The sequence below is a fragment of the Ornithorhynchus anatinus genome, chromosome 4 (assembly GCF_004115215.2).
Source record: "Ornithorhynchus anatinus isolate Pmale09 chromosome 4, mOrnAna1.pri.v4, whole genome shotgun sequence".
Classification (NCBI taxonomy): domain Eukaryota; kingdom Metazoa; phylum Chordata; class Mammalia; order Monotremata; family Ornithorhynchidae; genus Ornithorhynchus; species Ornithorhynchus anatinus.
Genome location: NC_041731.1, coordinates 102188702 through 102211555, shown reverse-complemented (window position 1 = coordinate 102211555; position 22854 = coordinate 102188702). Strand labels below are relative to the sequence as shown.

Here is a 22854-nt window from a genome sequence, read left to right as displayed (position 1 = left end):
GATTCTGGTTTATTCTTTCAGCTAGCTTTTCAACAATTGCACGATGATAAATGAACTATTTTTTCGTGTATTTCCGATCAGCTGCGTCATTTGAAACATTTCCAAAACCCAGATCGTCAGTGATTATTCTGAAAACTAACTGCTTACATCTCTTTGCTTCAATTCACGGGGCCGAAGTGAACGCTAGGATAAAACGAACAAAAACCCCAAGAGTTGAGGCAGAAATACAGAGTTCTATTCTGGCCGAGGCCCCCAGCTCCTACTGACTGGCTCTGAAGAGGCTAGAGACTCTGTGGAACAGTCCTTTGCACCAGAACCCGGCTTTTCTGAGGAACTCCTTTAACTCCTTTAACTTTAACTCCTTTAACTGTTGGAGTTCCTCAAGGGTCAGTTCTCGGCCCTCTTCTGTTCTCCATTTACACTCACTCCCTCGGTGAGCTCGTCCGCTCTCACGGCTTCGACTACCATCTCTACGCAGATGACACGCAGATCTACGTCTCCGCCCCTGTCCTCTCCCCCTCCCTTCGGGCTCGCATCTCCTCCCGCCTCCGGGAGGTCTCCACCCGGATGTCGGCCCGTCACCTAAAACTCGACATGAGCGAGACCGAGCTCCTCATCTTCCCTCCCGAACCCGGTCCTCTCCCAGACTTCTCTATCACCGTCGATGGCACGACCGTCCTTCCCGTCTCCCGGGCCCGCGATCTCGGTGTCATCCTTGACTCGTCTCTCTCGTTCACCCCACGCATCCTATCCGTTACCGAGACCTGCCGGTTTCACCTCTACGATATCGCCGAGATCCGCCCTTTCCTCTCCACCCAGACGGCTACCTTACTGTTACGGGCTCTCGTTATATCCCGGCTAGCTTACCGTGTCAGCCTTCTCTCTGACCTCCCTTCCTCCCCTCTCGCCCCGCTCCGGTCTATTCTTCACTCCGCCGCCCGGCTCATCTTCCCGCAGAAACCATCTGGGCCTGTCACTCCCCTTCTTAAACAACTCCAGTGGTTGCCTATCGACCTCCGCTCCAAACGAAAACTCCTCACTCTAGGCTTCGAGGCTCTCCGTCACCTCGCCCCTTCCTACCTCTCCTCCCTTCTCTCTTTCCACCGCCCACCCCGCACGCTCCGCTCCTCCGCCGCCCACCTCCTCGCCGTCCCTCGGTCTCGCCCGTCCCGCCGTCGACCCCCGGGTCGCGTCCTCCCGCGGTCCCGGAACGCCCTCCCTCCTCACCTCCGCCAAACTGATTCTCTTTCCCTCTTCAAAACCCTACTTAAAACTCACCTCCTCCGAGAGGCGTTCCCAGACTGAGCTCCCCTTCTCCCTCTACTCCCTCTGCCATCCCCCCTTTACCTCTCCGCAGCTTAACCCTCATTTTCCCCTTTTCCCTCTGCTCCTCCACCTCTCCCTTCCCATCCCCACAGCACTGTACTCGTCCGCTCGACCGTATATATTTTCGTCACCCTATTTATTTTGTTAATGAATTGTACATCGCCTCGATTCTATTTAGTCGCCATCGGTTTTCACGAGATGTTCTTCCCCTCGACTCTATTTATCGCCATCGTTCTCGTCTGTCCGTCTCCCCCGATCAGACCGTGAGCCCGTCAAACGGCGGGGACCGTCTCTATCTGTTGCCGACTTGTTCATCCCAAGCGCTTAGTACAGTGCTCTGCACATAGTAAGCGCTCAATAAATACTATTGAATATTTTCTGAAAGGAATACGCTGGTTCCTAGAGAGGGAGTTAGGGTACAGACTGACATCCGTCCCCTCGCCTCTGTCTATGCGGCTCATTTCCCCAGTGAAGTAAATGACCAGTGGAGTCACTGTGAAACAGTAGGGCCTAGTGGATAGAGGACGAGCCTGGAAGTCTTACGGACCTGGTTTTAATCCCGACTCCGCCGCTCGCCTGCTGTGGGACCTCGGGGAAGCCACTTCCTGGGCCCCAGCTACCTCATCAGAAAGTGGGATTAAGATGGCGAACCCTATGTGGGACAGGGACTGTGTCCGACATGGCGGGTCTGGGAGTCAAAATGTCTCCCAGCAGGAAATAGGAAATGTCTCCCACTTGTCTGCTGCGTCGCCTTGGGCAAGTCATTTCACTTCTCTGGGCCTCAGTTACCTCATCTGGAAAATGGGGACTGACACCGTGAGCCCCATGTGGGACAGGGACCGGGTCCAACCCAATTCATTTGCACCCACCCCAGTGCTGAGCACAGTGCCTGATACATAGTAAGCATTTAACAAATACCATAAAAAAAGAGGAAAGGATTACAGTTGCTGACCTCACAATTGGGAGGCTGTAATTCACATGCCTTCAAGTCCTGCATTCCTAGAAATTCAGGTCCACCCTGGTTTCTGATTGAATTGGCTCAGTTCCAACGCTATTTGACCGCACTGGGCTCCTAGTGCCTCTGAATTTACTCCTCTTGGAGCTAGAAGCAGTGTGGCTTAGTGGATAGAGCACAGGCCTGGGAGTCAGAAGGACCTGGATTCCAATCCTGGCTTTCTCTGCTGTATGACATTGGGCGAGTCACTTCACTCCTCTAGACCTCAGGTACCTCATCCAGAAAGTGGGGATTAAGACTGTGAGCCCCATGTGGGACAGGGACAGGGTCCAACGCAGTTACCTTGTATCTACCCCAGCGCTTAGTTCAGTGCCTGGCACAAAGTAAGCACTTAACAAACACCCCAGTTATTATTATTATTATTATCACCACCATGCATGCCCAATTTCTTGGGACCCTCTCGGTGGAAGAGACACTGGAAATGGTTCTCATGTAATCCCAAATTTAGCCATTTCTAGTGTGGCATTTCCTCTTCCTCCACTAAAATAAAAGGGAAACAGAGATTGGACGAAATCACCCTTCACCTGGCCCAGATGGCTTTGTGCTAACCCTGACCAGAGTCTAAGGGTTCCATATTTGGGGTACTTGAATTAAGAGACTTCCAATTTATCATCCAAAATCTGGCGGGCAGGACCCCTAAAAGTCCTTCTTTCAGCCAGCAGAGGTGTCAGGGAAGTGATGGTGGTTAAATCTATTTTTTACTCCTCTGTCGCTCACTGTCATTAATGCATAGTGAGTGCTTAACGAAAACCATAATTATTATGATCACGACTATTATTGTAAGCACAACCATCTTTAGGATGGAAGGTCAGGAGATCAGTGAGATGGATCTAGTCAATTTGCCACTACATCCCAGATCACACGCTTCAGTCCACTCAAGCCAAACTGCTCACGTTCCTCATTCTTGTCACCTTCCCTCCTGCCTGGAGCACCCTCCCCCTTCACATAGGGCAGAACACCGCTTTCCCCATCTTGAGAGTCTTCCTGAAACCGCATTTCCTACCAGACCTTCCTTGACTAACCTCTCATCTCCCCGCCTATTTCCTACCCGTCGCCATCTCAGCACTCGGGTACGGACATTCCCTTTCTCCCCCTTTCCCGCTGTGCCCACCAATTGCACTTTATATTCTGTTGCTTTTGCTACCGCTAATTCTCCCACTAGATCTTTAAACTCTCATGTCTACCAACTCTATTTCACTCTCTCAGGTGCTGAATACAGTGATCCACACAGAGCAGACGCTCAATAAATACTACCGCTAGACCGAAACTATTTTTTTCAAGAGGTGTCAGTCTAGCAATCTTGTCCTCCATATTCATTTCCGTCGATATCGTCAACGGTATTTGTTAATCGCTGTGTGCAGGGCACTGTGCTCTGCCCTTGGAAGAGTGCAATGTAACAGAGCTGGTAGATCCATTACCTTCCCACAGAGAGTCATTTTCTGATTCTGTAATGAATGGCGACTCGTTCTTTTAAAGAAAACTTTCTCTGTGGAAATAGCAGACAGGTGAGGGGAAAATAAAGAGAAACCAAGTGATAGAGAATCAAAAGTGAACCCAAGTCAAAACTTTTTCCAAGCCTGTGGTCTGAAACAGCTGGATTCTCGCATTTCCAGTCTCAAGCAGTCTTGCTCTCCCCGCTGTAATGAGCTACATAAGGAAGCTTTTGTATTTTGGTAACTCTCCATCTCAAATGTAAGCTACCAATTTTCCTTGATTAGCCTGGCCCGCTCTCTGCTGCAACTGAAGAAGTCAGTGAGCTATGGAGAATGTGGAATCCTGGAAAGTTACATGATTCTTTTATCAGATGAATCCTGGAGACTCTCAACGTCTGCAAGCTTCTTAGAATTTTCGTATTACTGTTATTTTTTTGGTCTGGGGAGATAATAGCTTTCCTTTTCATTGAAATGGAAGAAACAGGGATTATCGGCAAGGGTTTGGGTCTGAATGAGGAAATCTGGGTGTCGTGGCGGATGATATTTTGACCTGTCATTTTCCACCTCGGGGCCAGACTTGAGTCATTCATTCAGCCGTTATTTATCGAGCCCTTACTGCGGGCAGAGCACTGTCCTAAGCGCTTGGGAGAGGACAATGCAACATTAAACATATTCCCTGCCCACAGTGATTTTACAGTCTAGGTGATGCCCTGGGGACATTACCTGATACTCCAGGGACGTATTCGCCGGGCAGCTCCATTTCCTCCCCAGGTGAATACCGCCCCGATGTCTGCCTCTCAGTGTAAAAGACAGGTGATGCTCGGGGTCTTAAGCGGCCCACCTGCTAGATTCCGGCCGCCCCATTTCCTACTCTGGCCCCACTCTTCACATGCCAGCAGCTAACTCAGTTAGTTACTCTGTCGCTTGGCCCAACTCCATCTTCCCACCCGAACCCTGTTTCAGTGCTCAGAACACTGCCAGCGCTTAGATCGGTGCTTGGCACAAAGTGAGCGCTTAGTAAACACCATCGTTATTATTATTATTCTACCCCTGAGTTTACCATCGCTGTAATAGTAATAATAATCATATTAATAATGGTATTTGTAAAGGGCTTACTACACGTGCTAAGCACTGTTATAAGCTCTGGGGTAGATACTAGGTAGGTTGAACCCCGTTGGGCTCACGGTCTTAATCCCCATTTTACAGATGAGTAAAACATCATAAAACAAGTACGGGTCACACGGCAGGCAGATGGGGGAGCTGGGATTAGAATCCATGTCCTCTGACTCCCAAGCCTCTTTTCCCTAAACTATGTCCCTTCTCTGTAGACACCACCACTATTCTTCTCATCTTGTCACTTGTCACTCTCATTCAACTCAAGCATTCAACGCGTCACCGAATCCCGTCGGTTCTACCTTCACAATACCACTAGAAACTGCCCTTCCCTCTCCTAAATTGCTGCCACACTGACCCAAGCACTTATTCTACCCAGCCTTGACTACTGCCTCAGCTTCCTTGCTGACCTCCTTGCCTTCTGTCTCTCCCCAGCACAGCGTGGCCTAGTGGCTTAGAGCATGGGCCTGGGCATCAGAAAGTCGTAGGTCCTAATCCCGGCTCTGCCCACTTGTCTGCTGTGTGACCTTGGACGAGTCACTTCGCTGGGCCTCATTTACCTCATCTGTAAAGTGGGGGTTGCGACCGCGGGCCCCAGGTGGGACAGGGACTGTGTCCAACCTGATCTGCTTGTATCCACCCCGGCACTTAGTACAGTACCTGGCACATCGTAAGCGCTTAACAAATACCAGAATTATCAGTAATATTGTTGGTTGAGTGAAAGATTGGCGACTTCTAACGAACTATCTCTCTTTGTGTCTCGAAAGGATTTTCGTGAGAACTCCTTTAAGGGAACAGGGCTGCTAATACTTGGACCAAATCACTGGGGAGTATTACCCTGGGTTATACACACCTCTGTGTCTCCTCCCAGCTCTTAGTACAGTGCTCTGCGCACAGTAAGTGCTTAATAAATATTATTATTACTACCAAGAGCCCCATACCTAGATAGCGCAAGCCTGAAGGAATGATATATTTGGAATTCAGTCTCCACATGGAGATAATGCACAGTGCTGGCATGCAGAGTTTAAGGGTGAGGAGGTGCACTCCTCACTGTTTTACCTCATCAGTCCTGCGGCTCTCTACTGGTTTTGAAAAGTCTACTGTCTAAAACGAGGTGCCTTATAAAGAATGAACAAGTTTAACAAAGGTCTCACCACTGTATTTTTTAAGGTATTTTTTAAGCGATTATTATGTGTCAAGCACAGTTGTAAGCCCTGGTGTAGGTCCAGGTTAATTAAGTCAGACACAGGCACATCTCCTCCAAGTGGCCTTCCCTGACTAAGCCCTCCTTTCTTCTTCTCCTCTTCCTCCTCTTATGCGTCACCCTGACTTGCGTTATCCCCCCTCCCAGACCCATAACACCTATGTATATATCTGACATTTATTTTTTCTATTTCTATTCATGTCCGTCTCTCCCTTTAGACTGTAAGCTCACTTTGGGTAGGGAATGTGTCTGCTTATTGTATCATACTCTACCAAGTGCTCAGTTCAGTGGTCTGGACACAGTCAGCGCTCACTAAATACGACTGAATGAGTCCCTGTTCCGCCTGGGGTTTACAGTCTATGTAGGAGGGAGAACAGGTATTTAATCCCTATTTTACAGTTGAGGAAACTGAGGCACAGAGAAGTTAAGTGACTTGTCCAAGATCATACAGCAAGCAACTGGCAGAGCCAGGATTAGAACCCATGACCTCTGACTCCCCGACCCGTGATCTTGCCACTGAGCCACGCTGCTCCAATCTTCCTACGCCTCAGACCCACCTTCCGCCTTTCCACTGTCGAGCCCCCTCCTTTCTTTCCACAACTTTTCCTTTGCTCTGCATCTTTCCCTTCCCCCTGTTTTCCATTCCAGCCGGCCTCTGTACAAATCATCTGATGGTACTTTTTGAGCACTTACTGTGGGCAGAGCATTGTACTAAGCATTTGGGAGAGTAATAATAATATTTGTTAAGCACTTACTATGTGCCAGGCACTGTACGAAGTACTGGGGCGGATACAAGCAGATCTGGATGGACACAATCCCTGTCCCACGGAGGGCTCACGGTCTCGATCCCCATTTTACAGATGAGGCAACTGAGGCACAGGGAAGTGAAGTGACTTGCCCAAGGTCACACAACAGACAAACGGCAGAGCTGGGATTAGAGTACAAAAAATAGAGTTGGTAGGCAGGATCCCTGCACTCAAGGAGCTTACAATCAACAGTATCTACATCTAGATCAAGAGCCAGATTACTATTTAATAGCGTATTAAGCGATTGATAGAAGCTCAAGTGTTAACGTAGTTCATATTCTGATATTTCCGTCCGAGATGGAGTGATCAGAACTCCTCCTTTAAGCATCTGGGGCATCATTTCTTTTACGTTTCACACTGGAGGCCTAAGGAGTTTTTTGTGCGGGACGGCAGGGGGGCTACACATTTTTCCCTTTACGCAGGCGCCGAGAGTTCCGCTTCTCTGTGCCTCAGTCACCTCGTCTGTAAACTGGCGATTAAGACTCTGAGCCCCATGTGGGACAGAGACTGTGTCCAACCTGAAAACTGTGTATCTACCCCAGTGCCTAGAACAGCGCTTGGAACGTGGTAAGCACTTAACGAATCCCATAGTTATTATTATTATCCTCTTCCCTGAAATGGGCCGGGTGAGCCCGCCTCAGAGAATCTCCGCTACCTATCGGTTAGCAGAGCTGACGGGGTGGAATAGACAAGTGGGGAGAGGGAGAGAGATATTTTGTAGTTCCAAGGATCCCTGCCAAGGAACAGTAAACAAAATCTGGCCTGAATTGCCCCAGTCAGAATGCATTCCTTCCCCATGTCATCCTTTCTTTCCCCCAAATGAGGAAATGAAAAGGCAAATCCCTCAAAAGTCCCACAACCCTCTCCAAACCCCTCCAGATTTTTTTTACTGCTAGGTAGCCCCTCCAAATCCCCTTCTTCCCAGATGTGCGCATCGCAGGAGCCAAGAATATCAAATTAGGGGAATGAAAAAGGGCGTGTCTGCTTCCCCGTTGGTAGACTCCCCCCAAGACCCTCCATCTTTTAGCACTGACATCGAGGCGGAACCTGTTTTAAACCAAGTCTGGTGCCCCAGTGTGGATGTTTATTCGATTTTCAAAACTGTCTCCTCATCTGTAACGCTTTGGGATTAAAGAGAACTAGTGCTCACAATTTTGCAGCAATAACTTGCTTTTTAGATGTTTTCCTTCCATCTCTTGAGACCATCCAGAGTGGAAGTTTATCTCTTTTTTATTTTACAAACATGGCCAATCTCCTGACACCACGTGAAACCAGGAAAAAAAAAATATTCAATTAGCTGATTTTTTTTTCAATTTACAATATTTTCTAAACAGAGGGGAGCCAGCGAAGAACCAGACTTTCAAAACATTTCCTGACCATCTTGAAGCAAGCTGTACGAGGTTTGGTAAATTGTTCGCAGACGTGGCTAATCTTCCAGTATGTAAAGGGGCACTTTATCCATCCTTCAGGAATCCAAAACCCCTTCACTTTTTACGTGTCGAGAAAAATGTATAATTTTTTCTTTTACCTTTGGACCTTCAGGACCGTTCTGACCGGGAACACCAATATCTCCTGGAAAACCCTAAAGGAAAGAAAATAAGCAAATAGTTTCAACCGTACAGCAAGCACTTTGAAAATAATTTTAGTAGTATTATTTATTGAGCACCCTCTTGGTAAGGCACACTGCATATGGTGCTTGGCAGGTACAAAATAAAGAAGTGAAATCTTCCCTGCCCACAGAGAGTTTATACTCTAACAGGCAAGACAAAGAGAATTCCTAATATTGTGCTGCTTTTCACTCAGACTGTTTTAGAGCCGGGCTTGGGAGTCAGAGGTCATGGGTTCGAATTCCGACTCTGCCCCTTGTCAGCTGTGTGACTGTGGGCAAGTCACTTCACTTCTCTGTGCCTCAGTACCCTCCTCTGTAAAATGGGATTGAAGACTGTGGGCCTCACGTCCTTGGTATCTACCCCAGCGCTTAGAACAGTGCTCTGCACGTAGTAAGCGCTTAACAAATAGCAACATTAGTAAGGAACTTTTCCAGTTGAAAACATACTGTTTAGGTCTCATTAATGCCTAGATCTGCACTTGTTAGACACCAGGGGAGAAAATGTCTCGAAATACAATCCAGCTCGTTGAAGGGTTAATAATGTTGGTATTTGTTAAGCGCTTACTAGGTGCCGAGCACTGTTCTAAGCGCTGGGGGAGATACAGGGTCATCAGGTTGTCCCTCGTGGGGCTCACACACTTTTAATCCCTATTTTACAGATGAGGGAACTGAGGCACAGAGAAGTGAAGTGACTTGCCCACGGTCACACAGCTGACAAGTGGCAGAGCCGGGAGTCGAACTCATGACCTCTGACTCCGAAGCCCAGGCTCTTTCCACTGAGCCACGCTGGGTTGATCATCGTCCTCTAGACCCAGCGAACCTTCTCTGGTTGCGAGTTGGAGCATGGCCTGGTGAATACAGCATGGAAGTGGGAGTCAAGAGATCTGGGTTCCAATCCCGACTCTCCACTTACCTCCTCTGTGACCTTGGGCATGTCTCTTATCTTCTCTGTGCCTTGGTTTCCTTATATGTAAAATGGGGATGAAATACCTGTTTTTTCTCTCCCTTTCATCGGGAGCCCTTTGTGGGACAGGGACTGTGACTGATCTGAGTATTTTGTATCTATTTTAGTGCTTAGCATTGTGCTGGGCCCATGGTAAGAGCTTAATGAATATCGAAATTACTACTATTGCCATGCCACCGTAATAATAATAATATAATAATAAATAATATCTGAGGTAAGAGAAGCAGCGTGGCGCAGTGGAAAGAGCACGGGCTTTGGAGTCAGGGCTCATGAGTTCGAATCCCAGCTCTGCCACTTGTCAGCTGTGTGACTGTGGGCAAGTCACTTAACTTCTCTGGGCCTCAGTTCCCTCATCTGTAAAATGGGGATTAAGACTGTGAGCCCCACGTGGGAGAACCTGATTCCCCTGTGTTTACCCCAGCGCTTAGAACAGTGCTCTGCACATAGTAAGCGCTTAACAAATACCAACATTATTATTATTATTACTTGATAGAAGCGGTGTGGCTAGTGGATAGAGAATGGCCTGGGAATCAGAAGGACCTGGGTTCTAATCCTGACTCTGCCACTTGTCTGCTGTGTGACCTTGTCACTTCTCTTCTCTGGGCCTTAGTTACCTCATCGGGAAATGGGGATGAAGACCGTGAGCCCCACGTGGGACAACCTGAAAACCTTGTATCTACCCCAGCGCTTGGAGCAGTGCTTGGTAGATAGTAAGCGCTTAAGCAAATGCCATCTCTAGACTGTGAGCTAATCATGAGCAGGGAATATGTCTGTATACTGATGTATTGACTCTCTCAAGTGCTTAGTGCCTTGCTTTGCACACAATTAGAGCTCCATAGATGCAACTGAATGAATGATTGAATGGACCATCATTACTAGTAAGCGCTTACTATATTGGTATGTAAGCGCTTACTATGTGCAGAGCACTGTTCTAAGCGCTGGGGTAGATACCGGGTCATCAGGTTGTCCCACATGAGGTTTACAGTCTTCATCCCCATTTTACAGATGAGGCAACTGAGGCACAGAGAAGTTAAGTAATAATAATAATGTTGGTATTTGTTAAGCACTTACTATGTGCAGAACACTGTTCTAAGCGCTGGGGTAGACACAGGGGAATCAGGTTGTCCCACGTGGGGCTCACAGTCTTAATCCCCATTTTACAGATGAGGTCTCTGAGGCACAGAGAAGTGAAGTGACTTGCCCAAAGTCACCCAGCTGCCAAGTGGCAGAGCTGGGATTCGAACCCGCGGTCTCTGACTCCCAAGCCCATGCTCTTTCCACTGAGCCACGCTGCTTCCCTGTGATGACGTGCCCACAGTCACACAGCTGATAAGTGGCAGAGCTGGGTTTCGAACCCATGACCTCTGACTCCCAAGCCTGTGCTCTTTCCACCGAGCCACGCTGCTTCTCTGTGTGCCAAACACTGGGGTAGAAACAAGATAAGCATGTCTTGCAGGGGTTCACAGTTTAAGTAGAAGTGAAACAGGTGTCGTATAGTACCGTACTGAACCATTCAGTGGGGAGAATACAAGCAACTCAGTTTGGACACAGTCCCTGTCGCACGTGGGGCTCACAGTCTCATTCCCCATTTTACGGAGGAGGTAACCGAGGCACAGAGAAGTGAAGTGACAGTGTCGGAGCCGGGATTAGAACCCATGACCTTCCGACTCCCAGGCCCACGCTCTGTCCACTATACCATGCCATTGCCGGGAAGAGGCTAGAGGGAAGGGAGAGGAGGCTGCTTTAGGGGCAGGGAGTGGATGACGACTCCCATGACTTTTGAAATGATCCTTTGGTTACCGCGAAGAGGTTCCATTCGATGTCATCCTGGCAGTGAGGTGAATGCAACAAGTTACACCAGGGCCTAGCCGCCATTGCTGGGGAGGGCAGGCCATTTTCCTCCCCCAGAGGTCTCCCACTGCTGCGATTTCATGGGAGAGGGGAGAGGGAGAAGAAGCTGGCCCTTCCACAGAGGGAAAGAAAGAAAAATCCTCCTTCACACTGCCCCGATACATATGCAACCATTCTGCCTAGCAAAACAGGAGACGGTCATCGGCTAACCAAGGCCGCAAAAAATCTCTGTTTCAAATAGCCCCGTTAAAGAGAAGCACGACAAAGGACAGCAGCCTCGAAACCGTCCCAGATGAAGCCTTTGAAGCTTGAAAAGAAACCTCAAACTGTCTGGTTCGTGTTCCCTTTTAAAAATCCCAAACCTAAAATGTTGAATTTTGTTTAAAAAGAAGAAAATCACTTCCAGTCGAAGTCTCCGGATGCCAAATTTTAGCCTGAGTAGGTATTTTACTCAGGTTGTAAACTCATTTAATGAAAATATTAGCTTAGCAGAAACAACGGCAGCGGGGTGGGTAAAAGGAGTTTCCTGAAACCAGTAAACCACTACTGGTTAAAGGACCGGTCGTCACAATCCCCGCTATCGTACCTGATTTTTTTTCTTTCCTCTGTTCCGGGAGGAGAGATGGTGCTGCCGTTTACTTCCCAATAAACTGACAGTCCAGATTCTCTGGGGCCGTCACAGAAAAATAAGACCGTGCAAAGGGAGAATAAACCCAATTTTCTTTGGGAAACACATTATCCTTACCGAAGGGCAGACCAGATCTTAATAATAATAACTGGGGTTTTTGCCAAGCGCTTACTATGTGTCACTTGGGGCTCAAAGTCTAAGTAGGAGGGAAAGCAGGTATTGAATCTCTACTTTGCAGATGAGGTAGCTGAGGCCCAGAGAAGTTAAGTAACTTGCCCAAGGTCACACAGCAGACAAGGGGCAGAATTAAAACCTAAGTCCTCTGACTCCCAGGCCCACGTGCTTTCCATTAGACCTTGCTGCTTCTCAACTGCTAGAAAACTTAAGTCTGTAGAACTGCATTCACTTTAGAAAATCGATGCATCAGTAGGTTCTACACAAGCAAAGACTTATAAATTAGTTTTGTTCCCCAGAGGAAATCTGATTTATGGGTTTGAGAAGGAACAAGAAGGCCAGTGGGACCTAATCGGTCAGTTAGTCAGAACAAGCACAGGACAGGGGCGTCTGAAGACTCGGGTTTTTGCCCTAGCTCTAACACTTGTCTGCTGTGTCACCTTGGACAAGCCACTTAACTTCTCTGGGCCTCAGTTTCCTCATATGTAAAAATGGGGATTCAGTGCCTATCCCCCCCCCCCCCCGTCAAAGCAGCGTGACTCAGTGGAAAGAGCCCGGGCTTGGGAGCCAGAAGTCATGGGTTCGAATCCCAGCTCTGCCACTTGTCAGCCGCGTGACTGTGGGCGAGTCACTTCTCTGTGCCTCAGTTCCCTCATCTGTAAAATGGGGATTAAGACTGTGAGCCTCATGTGGGACAACCTGATTATCCTGTGTCTACCCCTGCGCTTAGAACAGTGCTCTGCACATGGTAAGCGCTTAACAAATACCGACATTATTATTCAAACACTGAGTCGAGCCCCACGTGGGATAGGGCCTGGGTCCGAGCTGATTATCTTCTATCTATCCAGTGCTTGACACATAAGTATTTATCATGTACTACTGTTAAAATCAATATTAACTCACAAATTATAAAATTACTGTGAAATGCCAAAGTGGAAATTAGAAATATGACTCTTCCAAAGAGCTGAGTTGATCATATTTTACTTTTATCTGTCTTCCTAATACTCCCTGTTGAGAAGTAGCATGGCCTAGTGGAAAGACCATGAATCTGGGAGTCAGAGGATCTGGGTTCTAATGTCAGCTTTGCCACTGCCTGCTGGGTGACCTTGGGCAAGTTACTTAACTTCTCTGGGCCTCAGTTTCCTCCTCCGTCAAATGGGGATAAAGTACCTGTTCTCCCTCCCGCATGGACCGTGAACGCCATGTGGGATAGGAACAATGTCTGATCACCCTGTATCTATCCCAGATCTTAGTAATACCATTAGTACTTTATCGTCATTATTATTATTACCGTAAGTCCAAGTGGTGGAAAATAGTTAAGCTATTTTTACCCTCATTTTAAAGGTTGCTAAATTGAAACACATGAAGACAAAGAGCCCTTGCCGGTGACTTAAATAATTCCATGTCAGAGTCAGTGTCCTAGCGGCTCTCAGAGAAGTATTCTACGCAACGTGTCGCCTGCCGATTAATCAGTTTAGAATTTCAGAGTCAGAGGAATATTATATATCAAGAGGTCTCCCCTTCTGGCATTTGAGTTCCCTTGGAAGACAAAACAACTCGGAATAAATAAAAATGATAATGATGGTATTTGTTAAGCACTTTCTACGTGCCAAGCACTTGTTCAGAGAAAATCAGTTGAGAGGAGTACTCGTCGCTTTATTAGTATGAACAGAAATACAGTAATCATTTATGACTAATTAGGTGTAAATTCTACGAGATTAATTACACTCCTTTAGACAGAGCCTCAAAAAAATTAGAGGGGGTTTTGTTTTTTATGAGTGGGCAGTGGCACAGTGTGTCTTAGCAACCACACATTAATTTGACATCATTCAAATGAAGAATACAATCAAAACAAAAACCAAGATGTGTGACAAGTTTCTTATATAAATGTTAACCAGAACTGGATAACGGGGGAGCATTTAAACAATGAGTGAATAGTTTCAGAACAAAAGACGGGTTTGTTCAAAGTCCCCCTACAGAGGATTTAAACGCTAATATGGTCCCTTTATTTGAAAAAGTCATCCAAAAGTCAGGACATGCAGATAGAAGTCATCCCAAAGTTCAACTTTGACTCTCCACTCTTGTTTTATGTCACAATGAAGCCTTTTGTGAAAGATATCAACATGCACATGGTATGAATAGACACAACATCTCAAATAAAGTTTTTCAGAGCAAATATTGGGCCGTTTTTTCAAAGAACAGAAAAAACCCCCCAAATTTAACTGTTTATGCCCATCCTCATGCTAGTGGTAGAAAATAACCCACCGTCTTCTACAGTTTCAAGGCTGATATGCTAATCTATTAGCATATCCATGGATGAGAGGAACAGAATCAATCAGTGTATAGAAGAATCTGGTCTGTTGCCTGCTGAATCAGTTTGCAGTTAATGGTTCCAAGACTGATTGGCACTTTTTTCTTTACAATAATAATAATAATGATTATGTTGGTATTTGTTAAGCGCTTACTATGTGCAGAGCACTGTTCTAAGCACTAGGGTAGATACAGGGTAATCGGGTTGTCCCACGTGAGGCTCACAGTGGGCTCAGTGGAAAGTGCCCGGACTTGGGAGTCAGAGGTCACGGCTTCGAATCCCGGCTCTGCCACTTGTCAGCTGTGTGACTGTGGGCAAGTCACTCTACTTCTCTGGGCCTCAGTTACCTCATCTGTAAAATGGGGATTCACTTTGAGCCTCACGTGGGACAGCCGGATTACCCTGTTTCTACTCCAGTGCTTAGAATAGTGCTCTGCACATAGTAAGCACTAAACAAACACCAAAATCATTATTATTATTATTATTATTTGTTAAGCGCTTACTATGTGCCAAGCATTGTTCTAAGCGCTGGGCTAGTTACAAGGTAAACAGTTTGTCCCACGTGGGGCTCACAGTCTTAATGCCCATTTTACAGATGAGGTAACTGAGGCACAGAGAAGTTAAATGACTTGCCCAAAGTCACACAGCTGAAAAACGGCAGAACTGGAATTAGAACCCATGTCCTCTGACTCCCAAGCCCGTGCTCTTTCCAAAGCCATGCTACCCTTCGCAGCACGCAAGGAACAGGCTGCCTAAACCTATTGTACAAGCATTTCACTTCATAATCCTGTAGAGGAGGTTAAAAGCATAGCCCAGTAGGTGTTCAATAAATAATCAACTGGCAAGAGAGGGATGCAGAAGAGCAACTGTAGAGGCTAGAAAATGTAAAAAAGTACAGGAAGGGAGGATTTTAAAATGTAGACATAACCCTTGTAACAGCTCTTCAAGTTCCATTCTCTGGAACTTGGATTAGGAGCTCCATGTGAGACAGGGATTGTATCTCACCAGAAGAACTTTTATCTACCTCAGCACTTGGAACAAAGAATTTAACAAATGCCATAAAATAAACAAACAACAAACAAAAGGCCAAGTCCATTACAGAGTTTTAAACATTCCACACTTGGATTTCTTGTCTTCAAAATCAAGTTTAGACCTAGAAATTGACGGTTCTTGAAGATTTTTGGGGGGGGGCATTGAGAAAAAACTGATTGATATAGTTCTAATTCTACGATACCATATGTGTCTCAAAAATTTAGGAGCGAATTAAAGATCCTCAGAATATTCAGCCAGTGTTTTGTGAACTCCTCTCAAGTGAAGGTCTCCTTGAGGACTTGTGAAAATTCTACTCAAGAAATGACTTCTGGTTATAAGAAATATACCAATATCTATTTCCACTAGAAGAGTAATGGAGAGCAAAAGACATGATGCGAAGATACTCACAGAAATAGACTCTGGCACGATTGTTAATAGGTGACACAGCTGTATTTGTTTCCCACAAGAGACTAGCTCAGAAGCTTGGCCAAAGAACAAAATTTCACTAGATTTTTTTTTTTTAATTCATAAGGATGGGTGCTGGTAGACATTTCCTAGTCTAAATGGTAAATTTTGCTAAAGTTTGCTAAGAATCGTCATTGTGAAGGTATCAACTTTAATGATGACATCATTTTGGACTCTCACATTTAAGGTTCGATATGTAATCTAGGTCAGGCTAAGGGATGGTCTATGGTTGCATCGGTGTCACTGAAAAAGCTTTGAAGAAACACATTTTTCAACAAGTGAACACTAAAACTGAACACTCTGCTCCCTCTACCCCTCCCTTCACCTCTCCGCAGCTAAACCCTCTTTTCCCCCCATCTCCCTCTGCTCCTCCCCCTCTCCCTTCCCCTCAGCACGGTACTCGTCCGCTCGACTGTATATATTTTCATTACCCTATTTATTTGGTTAATGAGATGTACATCGCCTTGATTCTACCATTTTGTTAATGAGATGTACATCACCTTGATTCTATTATTTTGTTAATGAGATGTACATCACCTCGATTCTATTTATTTGCTATTGTTTTAATGAGATGCTCATCCCCTCTATTCTATTTATTGCTATCGTTCTTGTCCGTCCGTCTCCCCCGATTAGACCGTAAGCCCGTCAAAGGGCAGGGACCGTCTCTATCTGTTACCGATTTGTCCATTCCAAGCGCTTGGTACAGTGTTCTGCACATGGTAAGCGCTCGATAAATACTATTGAATGAATGAATGAAAGGGCAGCCTTATTACTTATCACATAACAGGAGTGAAATATTCCTTTGCCTTCTGCACTGGGGTGACTCGGCAATCTCACTCCCAATCCCTTCTACACCCAGGCTCAGGGAAAGTAGCAGAGGACTCCCAGGCTGCCCACATCCTACCTCTGGCCTGGAACACCCTCCCTCCTCAAATCAGACAGATAATTGCTCTCTACCATTTCAAAATCTTATTCTCCTCCAAGAATCCTTGATGATGATAATGATGATGGTACTTAAGTGCTTATTATGTGCCAAGCACTGTTCTAAGATCTGCGGTAATAATAATGATAATGGTGCTATTTGTTAAGCGCTTACTAGGTGCAGAGCACTGTTCTAAGCCCTGGGGTAGATACAGGGTCATCAGGGTGATATTATTAATAATAATGATAATGTTGGTATTTAAGCGCTTACTATGTGCAGAGCACTGTTCTAAGCGCTGGGGTAGATACAGGGTGATCAGGTTGTCCCTCGTGGGGCTCACAGTCTTCATCCCCATTTTACAGATGAGGGAACTGAGGCACAGAGAAGTGACTTGCCCACAGTCACACAGCTGACAAGTGGCAGATCCGGGATTCGAACTCATGACCTCTGACTCCCAAGCCCGGGTCTTTCCACTAAGCCACACTGTTCTTCTCTTCTTCCTCCCACTGCCTTCTGGAACACACTTACTTGCTCCTTCATTCATCCTCCCCCCCAACCCCATAGCACATATCTGTAATTTATTTATCTATTTATTCATTTATATCGTCTACCTCCCCCTCTAGACCGTGAGCTCGTGGTGAGCAGAAATGTGTCTGTCTGTTGTAATATTCTCCTCTCCCAAGCGCTTATTACTGTGATTTGCACACAGTAAGCACTTAGTAAATATGATTGAATAAATGAATGAATGAAGGACCTGGATTTCGATCCCAGATCTTTCACTTGCCTACTGTGCGATTTCGGACAAGTGACTTAACTGCTCTGTGTCTCAGTTTACTCAACTGTAAAATGGGGATTCCATAACTTTGGGGAGGAAAGTTTCACTGATTTGAAAATGTTTTCTGACTAGAATTTAAATCTGAGCCTTTTGCCAAGAAACTCATTGCATTTTTCATTTTTTCTAACTAGCTTTACTTCAGGGCAGATAGGAAGGTTATTATAGTCCCTGAAAATTCCACTTTTTCTACCTTTCATCTTGAGGGCTGTCAGGGAAGCCCTGGTTAGACATTTCCGGAAGGAAGCGAACGACCAGCGTCAAAGGCAGGTGAGAGGGGGAGGAGGATGAAGATGGAGCAGTGGCCGACAGACTGGCAAGTCACCGATGACTTTAGAGGGCACTTTCCTTGCAGTGAAGGGGGTGGAAGCCAGATTGGAGGAGGTAAAGAGGAGAATTGTAAAAGAGAGAGAGTGGAGGAGGTTGGGGTGGACAATTCTCCCTCAGGATATCTCTACGAGATGGTAATATGAGCCCTCTTTCGATGAGGAAACCCCACCTTCTGTCTGTGCACCTTTCTCTCCTCTTCCTTTTCTTAAATACTAGTAAGCTTGAGAAGCAGTGTGGCTCAGTGGAAAGAGCCTGGGCTTGGGAGTCAGAGGTCATGGGTTCGAATCCCAGCTCTGCCACTGGCCAGCTATGTGACTGTGGGCAAGTCACGTAACTTTTCTGTGCCTCAGTTCCCTCATCTGTCAAATGGGGATGAAGACTGTGAGCCCCAAGTGGGACAACCTAATTACCCTGTATTTACCCCAGCACTTAGAACAGTGCTCTGCATATAGTAAGCGCTTAACAAATACCAACATTATTATTATTATTATTGATTATCAAAGGCACAACTCCTTCAAGAGGCTTTCCCTGACTAAGCCCTCCTTTCCTCGTCTCCCGTTCCCTTCTGCATCGCCTTGACTAGCTCCCATTATTCATCGCCTCCCCCCAGCACTTATGTGCTTATCTGTAACCCTATTTATTTATATTAATGTCTGTCTCCCTTTCTGGAACTTAAGTTCATTGTGGGCAGGGAATGAGACTGTTAAACTGTACTCTCCCAGCATTTGGTATGGTTCTCTGCACATAGCAAGCACTCAATAAATGCAACTGACCGACGGGTTAGTAATGATAATAATAATTGTGATTTTTGTTAAGCACTCGCTATTTAAAAAAAGCTATGTATTTTTATGCTTTTGGCCGGACAGATTGATTTGCCTCCCATTCTATTTTGAATAATGAAGCAATAAACTATCTCTGATTTGCCTTTGGCAGGAGTTACCTACCAGCTCTGGCCCTCAGCTCATACCAGCTCTGGGAATAAGGGCCAGACAACATATTTAGTCTGTAAATCCTGAGATACAAGGGCCGGGCATATTTCTGAGTTTTGAAAAGTGTCTGGCCCACTCCTGAGGCTCAGGTTTATCCAATTCAGGGGTTAAAGACAAGAGTAACTTGACCGCTTTAAGCATAAGGAGGCAAACTGGATCTGTGTTGTCTGTTCAGTGAGTTATTTTGACACAGATAGTCCAGAAATTCACCGTCAGCTGAGAATTTAGATAGTGTGAACTCCACTCTGTATCACTTGGGTACATATCTTTAAACTCTGTTATTTTCTTTTTTAAGATATTTGTTAAACACTGTGTGTCAAACACTCAGATACAAGTCAGTTAGGTTAGTCACAGTCCCTGTTCTTCATGGGGCTCAGTTTAAGTAAAAGGGAGAACAGGAAAAAGGAGCCACAGAGAAGTCAAGTGATTTGCCTAAGGTCACTCAGTCAGTAGTATTTATTGAGCGCTGTGTGCAGAGCAGTGTACTAAGTGCTTTGGAGAGTACAATACAACTTTCCCTGCCCACAAAGAGCTTAGAGTGCAGAGGACCTTAAGAGGTCACATGGCAAGCATTTGGCAGAGGTGTGATAAGAACCCAGCTACTCTGAGTTTCAGGCCTGTGCTATTTCCATTAGGCCGTGGTGCTGTTACCCACAACAATTCATTTTAATAATAATAATAATAATGTTGGCATTTGTTAAGCCCTTACTATGTGCGGAGCACTGTTCTAAGCGCTGGGGGAGATACAGGGTAATCAGGTCGTCCCACGTGAGGCTCACAGTCTTCACCCCCATTTTACAGATGAGGTAACTGAGGCACAGAAAAGTTAAGTGACTTGCCCAGAGTCACACAGTGACAAGTGGCAGAGGTGGGATTCGAACCCCTGACCTCTGACTCTCAAGCCCAGGCTCTTTCCACTGAGCCACGCTGCTTCCCTAGTGTCTGTCTCCCTCAGTAGATGGTTTGCTCCTTTGGGAGTCTTGTGTCTAACGCTATTGTACTCTCCCAAATGGCCAGTACACTGCTCGTCCAGACAGACGATTAGACCGTAAGCCCGTCGAACGGCAGGGACCGTCTCTATCTGTTGCCGACTTGTTCATCCCAAGCGCTTAGTACAGTGCTCTGCACATAGTAAGCGCTCAATAAATACTATTGAATGAATGAATGAATGCTCTGCATAGAGTATGCGCTCAATAAATCGACCGATTGATTCCTATATCACATGCTTTGTCAAATAGTTCAGAGTAGAAACACTCTGATTGGTACTGTCTACCGCTTTTTATCATTTTGTTGGTACAGACATTCCAGCTATGAATTCCCTGATATCGTGGGAATCCTGCAAATAGCAAGAACTAAATTGGGCTTTACTTTATTCCCTTAGAGTGGTTTTAAAGGCCTAAAATATAGCAGTCGATTAGACCGTAAGCCCGTCAAACGGCAGGGACCGTCTCTATCTGTTGCCGACTTGTTCATTCCAAGCGCTTAGTACAGTGCTCTGCACATAGTAAGCGCTCAATAAGTACTATTGAATGAATGGATAATTAGCCTTAGTAAGTCTTCTATCTAGGTTATTTGAAAACTCTGTGATACAGAATGATACAGACATTCCAGCTATGAATTCCCCGATCTCATGGGAACCTTACAAATAATGAGAACTAAACTGAGCTTAAGGTTATTCAATTAGAGAAGCAGCATGGCTTCATGGAAATAGCATGGATTTGGAGCCAGAGGACGTGGGTTCTAATTTTGCCTCTGACGCTTGTCTCCACTTGTCTCCTATGTGAGCGCTGCGTCAATTAGACAAGCCAGTTAACTTCTCTGTGCTTCAGTTCCCTCATCTGCAAAATGGGGATCAAGACTGTGAGCCTCACGTGGGCCGATGAGACCGTAAGCCCGTCAAACGGCAGGGACCGTCTCTATCTGTTGGCGACTTGTTCATCCCAAGCGCTTAGTACAGTGCTCTGCACATAGTAAGCGCTCAATAAATACTATGGAATGAATGACTATTTTGATGCTACTGATGCCTCTCTACTTGCTTTGTTTGTTGTCTGTCTCCCGCTTCTAGACTGTGAGCCCATTGTTGGGTAGGGATTGTCTCTATCTGTTGCCAAATTGCACTTTCTAAGCGCTTAGTACAGTGCTCTGCACACAGTAAGTGCTCAATTCATACGACTGAATGAATGAATGAACAACCTCATTACCTTGTATCTACCCCAGTGCTTAGAACAGTGCTTACATGGTAAGCGCTTAACAAATACTGTAATCATTATTATTTTTGTTATCGTTAAGAGTGGTTTTACAAGCCTAAAAATGGAATTAGCCTTAGTAGTCTTTTATCTAGCCTATTTGAAAACTGCTGAACATTTCAAGTTTTCTGGAGGAACAAGGATTATTTTTAATTAGTCCATCGATAGTTTTTATTGACTGCTTAGTGTGAGCAGAACACTGTGGTAAATGCTTGGGAGAAGCAGTGCATGAGTCTGAATTCTTCATGATATAACTGTTGACGGTCAGTGGTAAATGACTAATCTCTTCTGGCATCAGTGGTCTCCAGACACAATTCTGTGGGCAAGGTAGTGGCCACCATTTTGATTACAACATGGTGTAGGGGCCAGAGCACGGGCCTGGGACTCAGATGGTCATGGGTTCTAATCCCAGCTCTATCTCTTGTCCACTGTGTGACCTTGGGCAAGTCACTTCATTTCTCTGGGCCACAGTTACCTAATGTGGAAAACGGGGATTGAGACTGTGAGGCCCACATGGGAGAGGGACTAGGTCCAATCTCTCATGCTTGTATCCACCCCAGTGCTTAGAACAGTGCCTGACACATAGTAAGTGCTTAACAAATACAATCATGATGATGATTATTATTATTATTATGTCTCCCCCTTTAGACTGTAAGTTCCTTGTGGGCAGGGAATGTGTCCATTTATTGTTATACTGTATTCTCCCGAGTGCTTAGTACAGTACTCCGGGGAAGCAGCGTGGCTCAGTGGAAAGAGCCTGGGCTTCGGAGTCAGAGGTCATGGGTCTGACTCCCGGCTCTGCCACTGGTCAACTGTGTGACTGTGGGCAAGTCACTTCACTTCTCTGGGCCTCAGTTACCTCATCTGGAAAATGGGGATTAACCGTGAGCCTCACCTGAGCCTCACATGGGACAACCTGATGACCCCGTATCTCCCCCGGCGCTTAGAACAGTGCTCTGCACATAGTAAGCGCTTACCAAATACCAACATTATCATTACTCTGCACACTGTAAGTGCTCAATAAATGAGAAGCAGCGTGGTTCAGTGGAAGGAGCACGGGCTTTGGAGTCAGGGCTCATGAGTTCGAATCCCAGCTCTGCCACTTGTCGGCTGTGTGACTGCGGGCGAGTCACTTAACTTCTCTGTGCCTCAGTTCCCTCATCTGTAAAATGGGGATTAAGACTGTGAGCCCCACGTGGGACAACCTGATTCCCCTATGTCTACCCCAGCGCTTAGAACAGTGCTCGGCACATAGTAAGCGCTTAACAAATACCAACATTATTATTATTATTATTACGAATGGACAATTGACCGATATTAAAAAGGCAGGGTAGATTCAAATAAATCGCGTTGGACGCATCCCTCTTCCACACAGAACTAACATGGTCAAAAGAAAGGAGAGCAGGTAACGAATCCCCAATTTACAGATGAGGAAAAGGAGGCACCTCAAAGTTAAGTTTCTCAACCAAAGTCACACAACAGACAGGTAGTGGATCCGGGATTAGAACCCAGATCCTCTGTTCCCGGGCATGAGCTCTTCCCACTGTCATGCTGCTTCACAAAATCTAGGGCAGAAATGTTGGGAAGAGCCCAAAAGGCATCTT

General features: G+C 46.0%; 1 protein-coding gene across 2 annotated transcripts in view; it reads right to left on the bottom strand.

Annotated features, from left to right (window-relative positions):
* Positions 1–22854, bottom strand: part of COL24A1 (collagen type XXIV alpha 1 chain) — a 481357-nt gene that overhangs the window by 263850 nt on the left and 194653 nt on the right. For both annotated transcript variants that reach the window (XM_029063711.2, XM_029063709.2), the window contains exon 20: positions 8426–8479. In XM_029063711.2, the coding sequence (XP_028919544.1) occupies positions 8426–8479 (54 nt within the window). The remainder of the gene's footprint in view (positions 1–8425; positions 8480–22854) is intronic.